We start from the raw sequence: 12,180 nt of genomic DNA on the forward strand, positions 1-12,180 counted from the left end.
AGAGGGGAAGCTAGATAATGGGCATATAAGACCACTCTGTACTATTTTTTCAATTTTTTTGTGTCTAAATGTTTTAAAATAAAAGTTTTTTAAAAATCACCATTTCTGGAATAAACTCTACTTGATGGGACACAATTGTCTTTCAGTATATTGAATTTACCTGCCACTAAGATTTATACATTTATATTTACATTGTTGAGTGATTTCCTCTTTAGTACTATCTTTTGTGTTGTTTAATGTTTGTCACTTTCAGGTTAACATTATAAAATTGTTTTCATTGTTTTCTGTGCTTTTAGGAGTGGATTTATCTGTACCTTGAAGGTTTGAGGTGTTCTCATTATAATTATTTAAGCCCTGAGCTTTTTGTCCTTTAAGTAATTGTTCAAGAACTTTAATTTTCTTTCATGATTATTGAGTTAATAAAACTGTACACTTTGTGTTTTGTAATCTATAACATTTATCCCCAGATTCATTTATCAAAACATATTACCAAAGATAAATTTATGATTTTAAATGTCCAAATTAAAAAATAAAGGCAAGGTATAATCACCTTATTTAGATAATTAGAAAGTGATCTTTCACTTAATTTCAGAAAATGTATACTGAATTTCTCCTGTACATTGCTATGTATGTTTTTGTATGTGCTGTGTGCCATGGAATTCGGGGGTTTTGGTTTGATTTCCTATATTTCACTTTTTGTATTTTGGAAAAGAGAGAACTTCTCTCTCAAGATAATTGTCATACTACCATCATTTAACATATAAAGTAATAAGTAAAGTACCTTTCAGTACACTTCAAAATTCATCCCCCAGAGGTTCATTAACAGAGCAGTGACTATTCTTTCAGACTTTTTTTCTGAACGATTTTACAAACATAGTACACACTTAAACTTTTTTTTTTTTTTGAGACGGAAAGATTGTGCTATATTTACTTCCTCGCTTATGGCTAGGGTGTTTTTAATAGTGAAGTTGAATGTTTTAAACATCCTGCTTACCTACTTTTAAGTGTCTGGATATGCTGCTATGGGTTTTTGTGGTTTGTTTTTTCAAACGTGGGCAGTTTGCAAAACTTGAGCAAACACTGAACATAACCTGTCTGTTACCGTGTAGTCACTTTCTGATCTTTGTCACTGTGTGTTAAACATTTCACTTAAGTATAATCACTGAATTTATATTCCTTTGTGCTCTGTTTCTGTTAACAGAACATGTACCACTCTTCCATATTCCTCTTTTTTTTCTTAACACTTCCTCTTGTGTTGGATATTTGGGCTCTCAAGTTTTTACTGTAATTTATGCTATTTTGGTATTGCTTTATCATATTTCATAAATCTTGTTAGCACATTTGACAAGGAATAGATACAGGCAGATTTGAATAGTATGAAATCATTTAGAGGGAGACAGGAAAGATGGGAGAGGAAGTGGTTGGAGTGGTTGAGACCTGGTGATGCTTTTGTGTGTATATCTGTAATATTTGTGCTTATTAGTGTTCATTTATTTTTTTATTACAAATCTTGGTTCCTGTGATCCTTTCATAGAAGACTTCCTAAATTTTGAGAACCCACTGTATGTTCAGCACTTTGTAGGAATTAGAACTATAAGCAGAGCAGAGCCCTTCCCTTAAGGAATATGACAGTAATTTACTGTAGAAGTCTTCAAAGCAGTTTGGTTATGCACTCTGAAAAACATGTATGTGTTTGATCCCCATAAGTATAAATTTCATGTGTGCTGTTCTCAGTTCACAGTATAGTAGGTTAGTGAAATTTCATTTCTTTTTCCTTTTTTAAAAAATTTTTTCTAAGGATTTGTTTATTTAGAGAGAAACTCGTGTGTGAGTGTGGGGGAAGGAGAGGGAGATGTTAAAGCAGACTCCCTGCAGAGCGTGGAGCCTGATGTGGGGCTTGATCTCACAACCCATGAGATCATAACCTGAGCCAAAACCCAAGAGTCGAATACTTGACCAGCTGAGCCTCCCAGGCACTCTAATTCATTTTTATAAAAACTACTAATGTAGTAATGTGTATAGAGACTTTTAAAAAGCATTTTTGTTATTGTCCATTTAATAAGACCATAGTAATAGCTTCTGTCTTAAACCAGTTTATTCTTTCTTTATTGATATAGTTCCAGGTGCTCCTTCAGCTCCAAGGAGAGGGCGTGGGGGTCATCGAGGTGGCAGGGGACGATTTGGTATTCGACGAGATGGTCCAATGAAATTTGAGAAAGACTTTGACTTTGAAAGTGCAAATGCACAATTTAACAAGGAGGAAATAGACAGAGAATTTCATAATAAACTTAAGTTGAAAGGTGAGTTTATTTTTCTACTCAGAAAATGTTATTTGGCTTATGAATTGTGGATGTTTAATGTAAATCTTGACTTTCTGGTATGTGCTTGTTTTTCATTAGAAGATAAACTTGAGAAGCAGGAGAAGCCTGTAAATGGTGAAGATAAAGGAGACTCAGGAGTTGATACCCAGAACAGTGAAGGAAATGCAGATGAAGAAGATCCTCTTGGCCCTAATTGCTACTATGACAAAACCAAATCCTTCTTTGATAATATTTCTTGTGATGATAATAGGTACCGTCTTTTAAGCTTCTCTTATGCTCTTAGGAGGTTGAAGTATCAAATGATTTCCTATAAATTCACTAAGTTTAAGGAATACTTAAAAATATCTAAGGACTACAATTATTTAGTGTTTTGTTTTGCCAGAAGAAAATACTCTGTACTTAAATTTTCAATGATATTACTCCTCGTGAAGAAGAAATAACCATATACTTTTGTTTAGGAATGCATTCACATTTAAAAATTAGTGATTAAACCAAAAGCATTCATCTAACATCTAAGTAAGGCCTTTACTTACTCCTCTACACTGTAGTTCAAATGAAGCCATGGCCAGAAATGCTAATGTTACTCTGAAGTTTGCTAACATAGTAAAAGTTGGCCATATCGTAGCAAATGTGGGTCCAGAAAATTGCTTAAAGGAGCCAGCATAGCAGGAGTTCTAGAGTTTTTGCTACCCATCCCAAATTTTCCTTCTCCGAATGGTAATTTGGTGCCACCTGGTGGCAGTTGTCTACTTCAGTGTAAACATGGGGAGGGTGATGATCTGATCTTAGTCCTGGGATTGTATGGCCGTAGGACAGCAGCAGTAGCGATCTAAAAACAGCCTTCTGACATCAGGTCCAGGGACTGGGCTACAAGGATACTAGAAACTTACTTCCCTGGCTCACTGGGACCTACTTTCCTTCTCCTAGCTTCCTGAGACAGTTCCCTTTCCTGGCTTAGTCTTCTCTCACGCTGGGGCCGAGAGGGGGTGCAGTCATTTGCCAAGCCTACTATATTTGAATTCCCGTTATATTGGAGGCTGTTACGTTTGTTTCATCAGCTATATTTGAAAGAAACTAGTACTGGTCATATTTTCATGTGAAGTTTAACAATAGTATGGGAACATCCTTCCATGGACAGTTGTGACAACTTCACTCTTGAGGATTTATTTATTCTTAATTTGGAAATTAGTGCGCCGCATAGTTTTCCTGGAAAATGTTCTTAAACCCAATACACTAGAGATTATTTGTTCTTATAACAGAGAACGGAGACCAACCTGGGCTGAAGAAAGAAGATTAAATGCTGAGACATTTGGAATCCCACTTCGTCCAAACCGTGGCCGTGGCGGGTACAGAGGCAGAGGAGGTCTTGGTTTCCGTGGTGGCCGAGGGCGTGGTGGTGGCAGAGGTGGTACCTTCACCACCCCTCGAGGCTTTCGTGGTGGATTCAGAGGAGGTCGTGGGGGCAGGGAATTTGCAGATTTTGAATACAGGGTAAGCATTATATGGTTTGGGGTTAGCATGCAGTTTTATGAAATTCAAAATGGTTTATTTTGCATCAATATTTTTAAGCCATTTATATAACTTCCAATTTGTTCAGAAGGGGATTAAGTTGTTTATATAATTTTAAGGAGCAGTAACTTCTTGGCTAATGAGTCCAAAGTTTTTAACTGCTTTCTTTTCAATTGGAGGAAGTAAGAGAACTACAAGATAGGGGTGGGAGAGGTCTTTTTTTTTTTTTTTTTTTTTAAATAGAACCATGGTTTTAGATTTCATGGACTAGTAAAATTAACCCCCCCCCCCCCCAAAATACTAGAAAGTGATTTAGGGTTTTTTCCTTTTTTTTTTTTTTTTTGGAGGCCATGGGGGATTATTAAATACCAAAAAAGACTATATCTTATCACCTTTATTTTATACTACAAAGTGGGTAAAGAGTCTAGGAAGGACATTCTCCAGACTGGAACGCATCCATAGCAGCCAACATTTATATAGTATTTTGCATGTGTTAGACATTGTTCTAAATGTTTTTCACATATTAACTCACTTAAATCTCACATGAACTCTAAGATTGTTCTTATCACCATTTTACAGAAGAAGAAGTAGGTATAGAGATATTAAATACCTTGTTCAAGGTCAGCTAGTAAGTGATGCTGTGCACTCATGAGCCTCATAAGTTTGTTCCTGAGTCAGTGCTCTTAATTTAGTTTTATGGAAAATTCAACTGCATTTTCCCTGGTTTTCTTCTTTTACCTTGATCTTGAAAATATTGTGATATATTGGCATTTGAGAACTGCTGCTAGAAAACTATGTAGCTCTGTATAGTATGTTTATGTGTATAGTTAATTTACTGAAAGGAGTCTGTAGATGAAGTCAGTGTCACTCTCCTAGTTTATTGATTTTTAGGTTCAGTAGAGAGGAAGGTTATATAATCACAGAATGGATCAAAATCCCTTTGTAAAGAGATCTATTAGGAATTACAAAGGGCAGCTGGAAACAAAAAGACCTGCTGGCAGGAATTTTATTGTCCATTATTTGAAACTGCCCATTGTTGAGATCCCCCTTGAAGAATCGATGTTAGTGGCTTTGGGTTCTGGTCTGTTAATTCTGACACCTCTGATATTATATCATCCTGCCAGCACTGCTGAAAATTAGCTTCAAGTCATTAGCTCAGGCTGTCCAGCCATGGTGGCCTAGTGCAGCTACAGGACTTACAACTTGCAAAATTTCCATTCTAGCTGGGAGACTATGTCTTAGGAGTTACAGAATTCCCACTGCTTGTCACTATTATTCTTACTACTGCCCTTGCCAGTGGCCTTTTGCTTTAGAATTCAGTAGCCTTTTCACAGATTTTTGCCCTTAACACTCCTGAAGTATTTGACACAGATAACCACCCACTAGCCCTTCTAGTTTTTAAAAATACTGTTATTTTTAGGGTATTTTTGTCTTCTTCTTAAAAATAACACGTGTTCCAGGGCACCTGCTGGCTCACTTGGTAGAGCATGTGACTCTTGATCTTGGGGTTGTAACTTTGAGTTCCATGTTGGGTGTAGAGATTACTGAAAAATAAATTTTTTTTATATAAGGTCTTTAAGAATAATGTAATAATAACGTATGTTCCTCAATACAGCCTATAAACACTTCATGATACGCTTCTCCAATTCAGAAGTCTTGTATTGGCTCTTGTCCTTTTTGCCATCGGGACTCCCCTTTTCTTTACTCACTCTGCTGCAGATATGTGGACCACCTTCTTGCTCTTGTTCAGTGCCAAACTTATTCTTATCTCAGGACCTTTTCACCCATTCCTTCTGCCTAGAATGTTCAGTTTGCTCCTTAAAAGCTTTCATGCTCCAGGTGCCTAGGTGGCTCAGTTGGTTAAGCATCTGCCTTTAGCGCTGGTCATGATCCCAGAGTCCACGGGACCAAGTCCTGCATTGGGCGTCCCACTCCATGGGGTGTCTGCTTCTCCCTCTGACCCTTCCCCCTCTCATGTTTTCTCTCTCTCTCTCTCTAACTAAATAAAATCTTTAAAAAAATAAAAGCTTTTATGCTCATGTTTGTGCTTGCTCTTCTGCCCCCTTCTTTCTTGACCCTACCTCTCTCCCCTCCCCTTTCTTTCCTCCTCCTCTTGTGAGCTTGTGAGCTTGTTGATACATAGCTTTTAAGGTCCCAGTTTTTCACCTGGGACCTTATATGCTTCTACCTGCATCTCTCCATCTTTATCTGCTTTATGTCCTTTGACCTTCTTTAAAATGACCTTACCATCTTCTTGGCTTCCCCCCGCCCAGCACCCTCACTAGCTGACAGTGCAGTGTAGCCCCTTTGCACACTACCGCATTTGTTCCTATTCGCTATCCCTGCCCGCTACCGTAGTAACCCTCTGATTGGTCTGCAGACGTTTGGTCTCTTTCCCTCACTTCAGACAGATCAGCTCTCTGTTGAAGAACCTGTGACAGCTCCTTGTTGAAGACCACATGGAGTCAACTTGTCTTGAGGAAAAGGACGCTTAACTTTAAATTTGGATCCTGATGAGAATTCTAAGATTGTTGCCACTGTGACTTCAGTTGACTCGTTAAATCTTTCAGGCCCTCGGTTTTTACATTTTTGGAAAAAGAGTTACGCTTTTATCAAATACACATTTTTTAAAAATTTTTATTAACATATAATCTATTATTAGTCCCAGGGGTACAGGTCTTTGTCAAATACACATTTTAAAGATCATTAAGGTCTCAGAGTTACAAAGCATCTGAGAAGTCAGAGCTCCTGGCCAAGCTGTGAGTCCTGAAGTATCCCTTATAGGGGCTGGCAGCTTACTTCTCCTAAAAGCATCCATCCTACCCCAGGGGTAGTTCAATTAGTAGGATTTCACAGTGTGGGTGAAGATCTTTCCCCTTATCTTCACTCTTAGTTTAACTCTAGCCTTATAAACACACAGAATATACATACTCCTCCATGATAATTCCTCAAATATTTGAAGCAGCAGCTCTCATGTCATCTCTGAGATTGGACAGTTATTTCTCATTATCTAAACGGTCATCAGTAAATCTTTAAATAACTGCTGTGTGCATGGTACATGCATTTATTAATTCAGACTTTTTGAAGCTCTGTCTCTGTTCGTCACATTTGAGCCCCCAGTGAAATCCCCTATCTCACACGTTGCAGAACTAGAATTCATCGTAGAAGTTGTCTGCATGAGTCTTTATCCATATTAGTGTATCCTTGACAAATAGTCCAGCCTCTGTTTGGGTGTTTCAAGGCATGATAGGTTGACTGAGCCCTAGATGTTGCCCTGGTGGTAAGGTTCTAACGTAACATTGTACTGCCTGCTCTTCTTACTCTGTGCGGATCCCACTGCTATATCCAGCCCCGTTTCTCATTGTGCTTTAAGGTGTTTGGTTCAAGCAAGTTGACTCGTGGTCAGTGCTTATACACACTGTCCTTGATTCCAACTTTGACCTCATTTTGTTGACCAAATATAATGGACCAGATATAATGAAGTCTTCATATATAGCATGCACTGTGCTGGATATTAATGGTAAGCAAGACGGGTGCAGTCCCAGCCTTGTTGGTGTTTTAGTCCAGTAGGGAGAGACACATAGCTCAAAGTCAAGTTTCACATCTTTCACAGTCTTCTCCAGGGTTTGCTCTGTCCTTGGAAACTTCTCTTCCTGCACTGATTTCTTCCCTTTCTGACTCCTGTGGATCTGCTTTCATCGGTACACGTTTTCAATACACTTGTGTTCCATATTTCATGTATTTTTGTTCCGCATTTCCAGCTGCATATGAGCCTCTTGACATTAGCAAACGTGTATTTTACTTTAATTTTCACCAGCAGACATGGAACCGTAGTGGGCTTAAAGTAAGTGCTCATCATGTTGATTAGGAATACACTACTTCAGCCTTGAGTAAGGCAGGAGGTCCATCAATGTGGCTAGTCCTTGTTTGTCCATTCCAAAGTTAAATGACCCTTATATCTGGCACGAGAGCCCTGACCTCCACATTGTCCACCTTCTAAATCATACCACCTGGCACCTTTAGAGGCAGAAATAGTGATTGATCACTATTAAATGAAGGAAATTCACCTTTAAGGATTAAACTCCTTTCTAAAACTACATCTGACACTTCTCAGAGAAATGGAGGTCATTGGCATTTACAACAGCCTTCATGTAATGTTCTTCTTTGTGCTCTGTTGGCATGAATCGTTAGTTTTGAGGTGCACATAAGCAAGTCTGGTTGTTGAATGAAAACATAGGCAAGGTAGGATTGTAGATTTTTAGAACTCCTTAAAAATACCAGCTGAACTATAAACTCTCTCTCACCCTGCCCCCAATAGTTAGGAAACCAGCAACCCGGAGAGGTTAACTCTCTTGATCTAGGTACAAGCTAGTAAAGCCAAAACTTAATCTCTTTGACTTCTAGTCCAGTTTTCCTTGAGGATAATGTTGGAAACATAAACTTGTGTTAATAAGGTTGGTCCTGTGGTGCTTTGTGGGGGTGGGGGATGAGGAGATCAGGTTGGGTTTGTAGTAAGAATATAGTTAGCTCCTATTTTATATGCTGCTGCTGCTACAGAGGTTAAGTAAGCCACCATGTTAGGTGAGACGGACTACCTTCTGTTTGAGTCTGTTTCTTCAGATAGGGTCCAGAAACAAAGAGGTAACGCAAATGACTCAGCATGGTACTCTCTCTCCCTTTCCCCCTTTCGTTTTTTCCTCTCTTTCCCTCTACTTCTCTGTATCCCTCTACCCCTCTCTTCTCTCTCCCTCTTTCTTTTTTTTACCTTTCAGAAAACCACAGCTTTTGGACCCTAAAATAGGTCTGGATTGATCGTACAACTTTCTGAAAGGTAAAAAAAAATAAATAAAGTTGGGGCATGTGAAGGTTGACTTTGGTGGGAGACTGTGGGGTGGGATTATCTTCAGTTTATTCCTTTCTGCACCAATTTATACCATCCGTATGTACTCCAATTTAATGACATTGTGCAAGTGATTTGGTGCTATATACACAGATAAAGTTAAGTTTTTAACATTGGAAATAATGTATTTCTAACAGTCAGGATGAGAATCAGCAGTAAAAATCAGGTATATGATAACAGCTAGTCCTGAGGAAAATAGTAGCCCCTGGGTCTGGTGTTATGTAAAGGCCTTTTGATTAGGTTTAGCCTCACTAGAAAGCTAAAGGTTCCTTGAGACTTTTGTTTTTTCCCTGGTTACTTTTTAAAAATCACCCAGTCAACTCTGATTATCAGAATGTATTTTGAACTTAAAAGTTATCCTTTTAAAACGAATTTCTAAATCATTGCTTTCTCCTGGCATGAAACCTGGGAGAGAAATGTTATTTTACTGTCTGGATATTTTATTGCTTAGTAAAGACATCAGAGACTTCAGGATTTTATTAATCCTTTTCCAGAGTATGTTGTCAATTGTATTTGATGAGTTTGACTGCTAAGTTGAAGGTTTAAGTTTATCACTGTGTTTAAAAATTACTAAGGTGCAAGCAAAGATAGTAAGGTATGCCTGTATCTTAGGGGCCTTCTCGCTAGAACCAGCCCACACCACACCACCACTGCTGTAACCTCTACTAACTAGAAAATGCAGTTAACAAGTAATGAGCTACTGCTGGGTGTAGAAGTCGTAAAATGTTTCCTGGAAATTAGTGAAATGGATTTATACATGAAAGGGAAAAGAGGGTATATTTCAAAGTAATGAGAAATACACTTAAGTAAATTAGAAGTACTTATTACTAAACCAATAGTTTGAAACATGAGCTAATTTTTTTTTCCTTTTTAGAAAGACAACAAAGTTGCTGCATAGTCTACAAACAAGTCTTTGAAAATAGGTGAATTTCTAGCTCTTCATGGTCCGGAGAATTGGTTTCAGTCTTTGAGAAGAATGAAGAAGTGAATTTGCTGTATATTTGTCACCAGCACTGGGTTTTTGTTTGTTTGTTTGTTTTTCTGCTTAATTTCAAAGATATAATGCAGTTACTTTTGAGGGGGGAAGGCTCATCTTAAAAAATGAGCATTAAATATATTTGGAATAGCAGAAGGTTAAGTAATTTCTTATGTATAGTTAAACTACAGCAGTACTTCAGTGGGACTTAATAAGTATTTTTTCATCACTGAAAGGATTTTTCTTATCACTAAATTGTATTTGGCAATTATTGTAAGTTGCCTGCAGATAGGGCCGTGATACTGTGTTTTGAGCCACAGAAGGTTGTGTGTATGTATGTGTGCGTGCGCGTGTGTGTGTCTATATCTTGCTCTCTTTCTTTCTTTTTGGAAATCCTGTAATATCCCTTTTGAGGTAGCTTATTTCGTCAATTAATTAGGGTGCTGGATGGTAGAGAATTTTGTCAGTCAACTATGTACACACAGTAAATACTGTTTCTTAGGCAAAGGTAACTTTTTTATATAGTTGTAAAATTCCATTATATTCCATTGCCAAAGAAACATTCAGAACTTTGTATAGCTGTATAAAAAGCAACTAATTTTTTAAAGAATAAACATTTTAAAGTCAGCAAACATACTGTGTCCTTGCAGAAGTTGATGTGCTGAGGAGCAGAGCTATGGGTGGTGGGTCTTTTTTCATAGCTTTCCAGGCTTGAGAGTTTTGATTTTGACTTTTTTTTTTTTTTTTTAATGTTTGGAACATAAATGAAGATTTGATACATTCTTCCATTATCTGAAAAGGATAAATTACTCATACTCATTGTAAGAACTTCATTTTATAACAAATGGCATATCACAGGATTTGTCCAAATAATAAATATTTTCAGTATATGAATGTAAATAATCATAGATAAGAATGTCCTTAGCTGTATTTTCAAATAAGCACCTCCCCCTTTTTTAAGACAATAAAACTGGGTATCGATTAACCTGTTCTTCCTGACATGCCTGGAGTTTCGTTGTGGCATCTTGATTCATTCCATTATGTTTCAGGAGGGTTCAGAGTGTAGAAGTTATTTTGGCGACCTGTAAGATACCCTAACACTGGTCCTTGGGCCTGTGGCCCACAAATGACTCGGTAGTAGAGTTCATTGCTAATTATAAATCACTAGTAAATCTTTTTGATATTTTAAGCTATAGTGGGAAAAAAAATCTGGCCGCTTTTGTGTTTTTATGAAGGCCATGGAATAAAGGGATCCAAAGATTTAAATATTTTTATCTATCTTGATTTTTGTTAACTTTCTCTTAAGGTATTCAGTAGTGATAAAGATGTGGAAAACTGTGCTGTCGGAGAATTGGAGTATTTAAAGATGGTTGATATTTTTAATTTTAATTTTATATCTTTTGTATAGCTCTACAAGGAAATGTTTTGTAATTTGGTTTCATTTAAAGTCCAGTACTTGGCAGGCATAGTTTAGATAATGTTGCTTAATACTGTTTGCTTGCATGTTAACAACCAACCCTTTTGGAGGACCCACAAATCATGATACTGAACACATTTCCGAAGCATTCTGAACATCAAAGCAAGTGCTATGATAATACCTATGTAGACTGTTTGAGATGTCCCGGGCCAGTTTCAAGAAAAGCTGTAAATACCAGTTCTACATGCTCTGAAGGTATGAATTCACGTGTTTTCCAAGCCCTCTGGGTCACTGACTAAGGCATTTGGTGCCCCAGTAATAACTGGCAGCATGGCAGTGCACCTTACAATATCAAAGCAAGGTTTTTATCCTAAGACAGAATAAAACTGTTAAATAAAAAATGTTCGTCAAAGTTCTTTCTCTTTAAATAGTAATACCATCTTACCATAGAGAGAAACATAATGAAAGACCTCTTTTAAGTATAAGAATGGAATTATGGTTATGTTTATATTCCCTAAAATAACTAGTTTCTAACATTTTTCCTAAGATTGATTTATTGCTGTAGTGCTTAGGAAGCTGGAAGCCCCTTTGTTCCTCACTAGGATGCAGAGTGATCTTGAGTTATGGTCCCCATCTTGAGACTGAGCCAGCCAGGCACAGGCCAAACTAGAAGCCTCGGGCTAAAATGCTCCCTCTGTGGGCAGGCAGGGTGAAAGAGAAGAGAGGGAAGGGCTGACTCCTAACCTCATTTGTTGGATCGGACCACGTCTCCCCCTGAAAAAGCAGGACTTACAGGAGTAGGGAGAAGGGTCGGGAATGTTAATCCAGCTCAGTGGCTCTCAATCAGGGTTTGGACTGACATCCCGAGAGCATTTAGGAGTATGAGGGGATGTTGTTTGGTTGTCGCAGTGACTAGAGACTGAGTAAGGGCCAGGGCGCCAAAATCCTACACTATGCTCCATGGTGCTGCATAATGTGTTATCCAGCCCAAAGTACAATGGTGGCCCTTCCAGTTTGAGAAATGCTGGACAAGAAAAGATGAAGAGCAGGGAATTAA

The 12,180-nt window shown here is 37.9% G+C and overlaps 1 protein-coding gene across 4 annotated transcripts in view; it reads left to right on the forward strand.

Moving 5' to 3' along the window:
* The window catches only part of LSM14A (LSM14A mRNA processing body assembly factor), a 54,794-nt gene extending 43,270 nt beyond the window's left edge, over positions 1-11,524 (forward strand). The window contains exons 7-11 of one of the 4 annotated variants that reach the window (XM_032842017.1): positions 2,118-2,300; positions 2,400-2,571; positions 3,581-3,812; positions 8,603-8,661; positions 9,605-11,524. In XM_032842017.1, the coding sequence (XP_032697908.1) occupies positions 2,118-2,300; positions 2,400-2,571; positions 3,581-3,812; positions 8,603-8,626 (611 nt within the window). In that variant the 3' untranslated portion in view covers positions 8,627-8,661; positions 9,605-11,524. Of the gene's footprint in view, positions 1-2,117; positions 2,301-2,399; positions 2,572-3,580; positions 3,813-6,237; positions 6,442-8,602; positions 8,662-9,604 lie in introns of those variants that run through there. The other 3 variants (XM_032842019.1, XM_032842016.1, XM_032842018.1) reach the window with 3 other exon arrangements.
* Positions 11,525-12,180: the final 656 nt, after the last annotated feature.

This window comes from Lontra canadensis, unplaced genomic scaffold, assembly GCF_010015895.1.
Source record: "Lontra canadensis isolate GAN:19392208 unplaced genomic scaffold, GSC_riverotter_1.0 scaffold125, whole genome shotgun sequence".
Classification (NCBI taxonomy): domain Eukaryota; kingdom Metazoa; phylum Chordata; class Mammalia; order Carnivora; family Mustelidae; genus Lontra; species Lontra canadensis.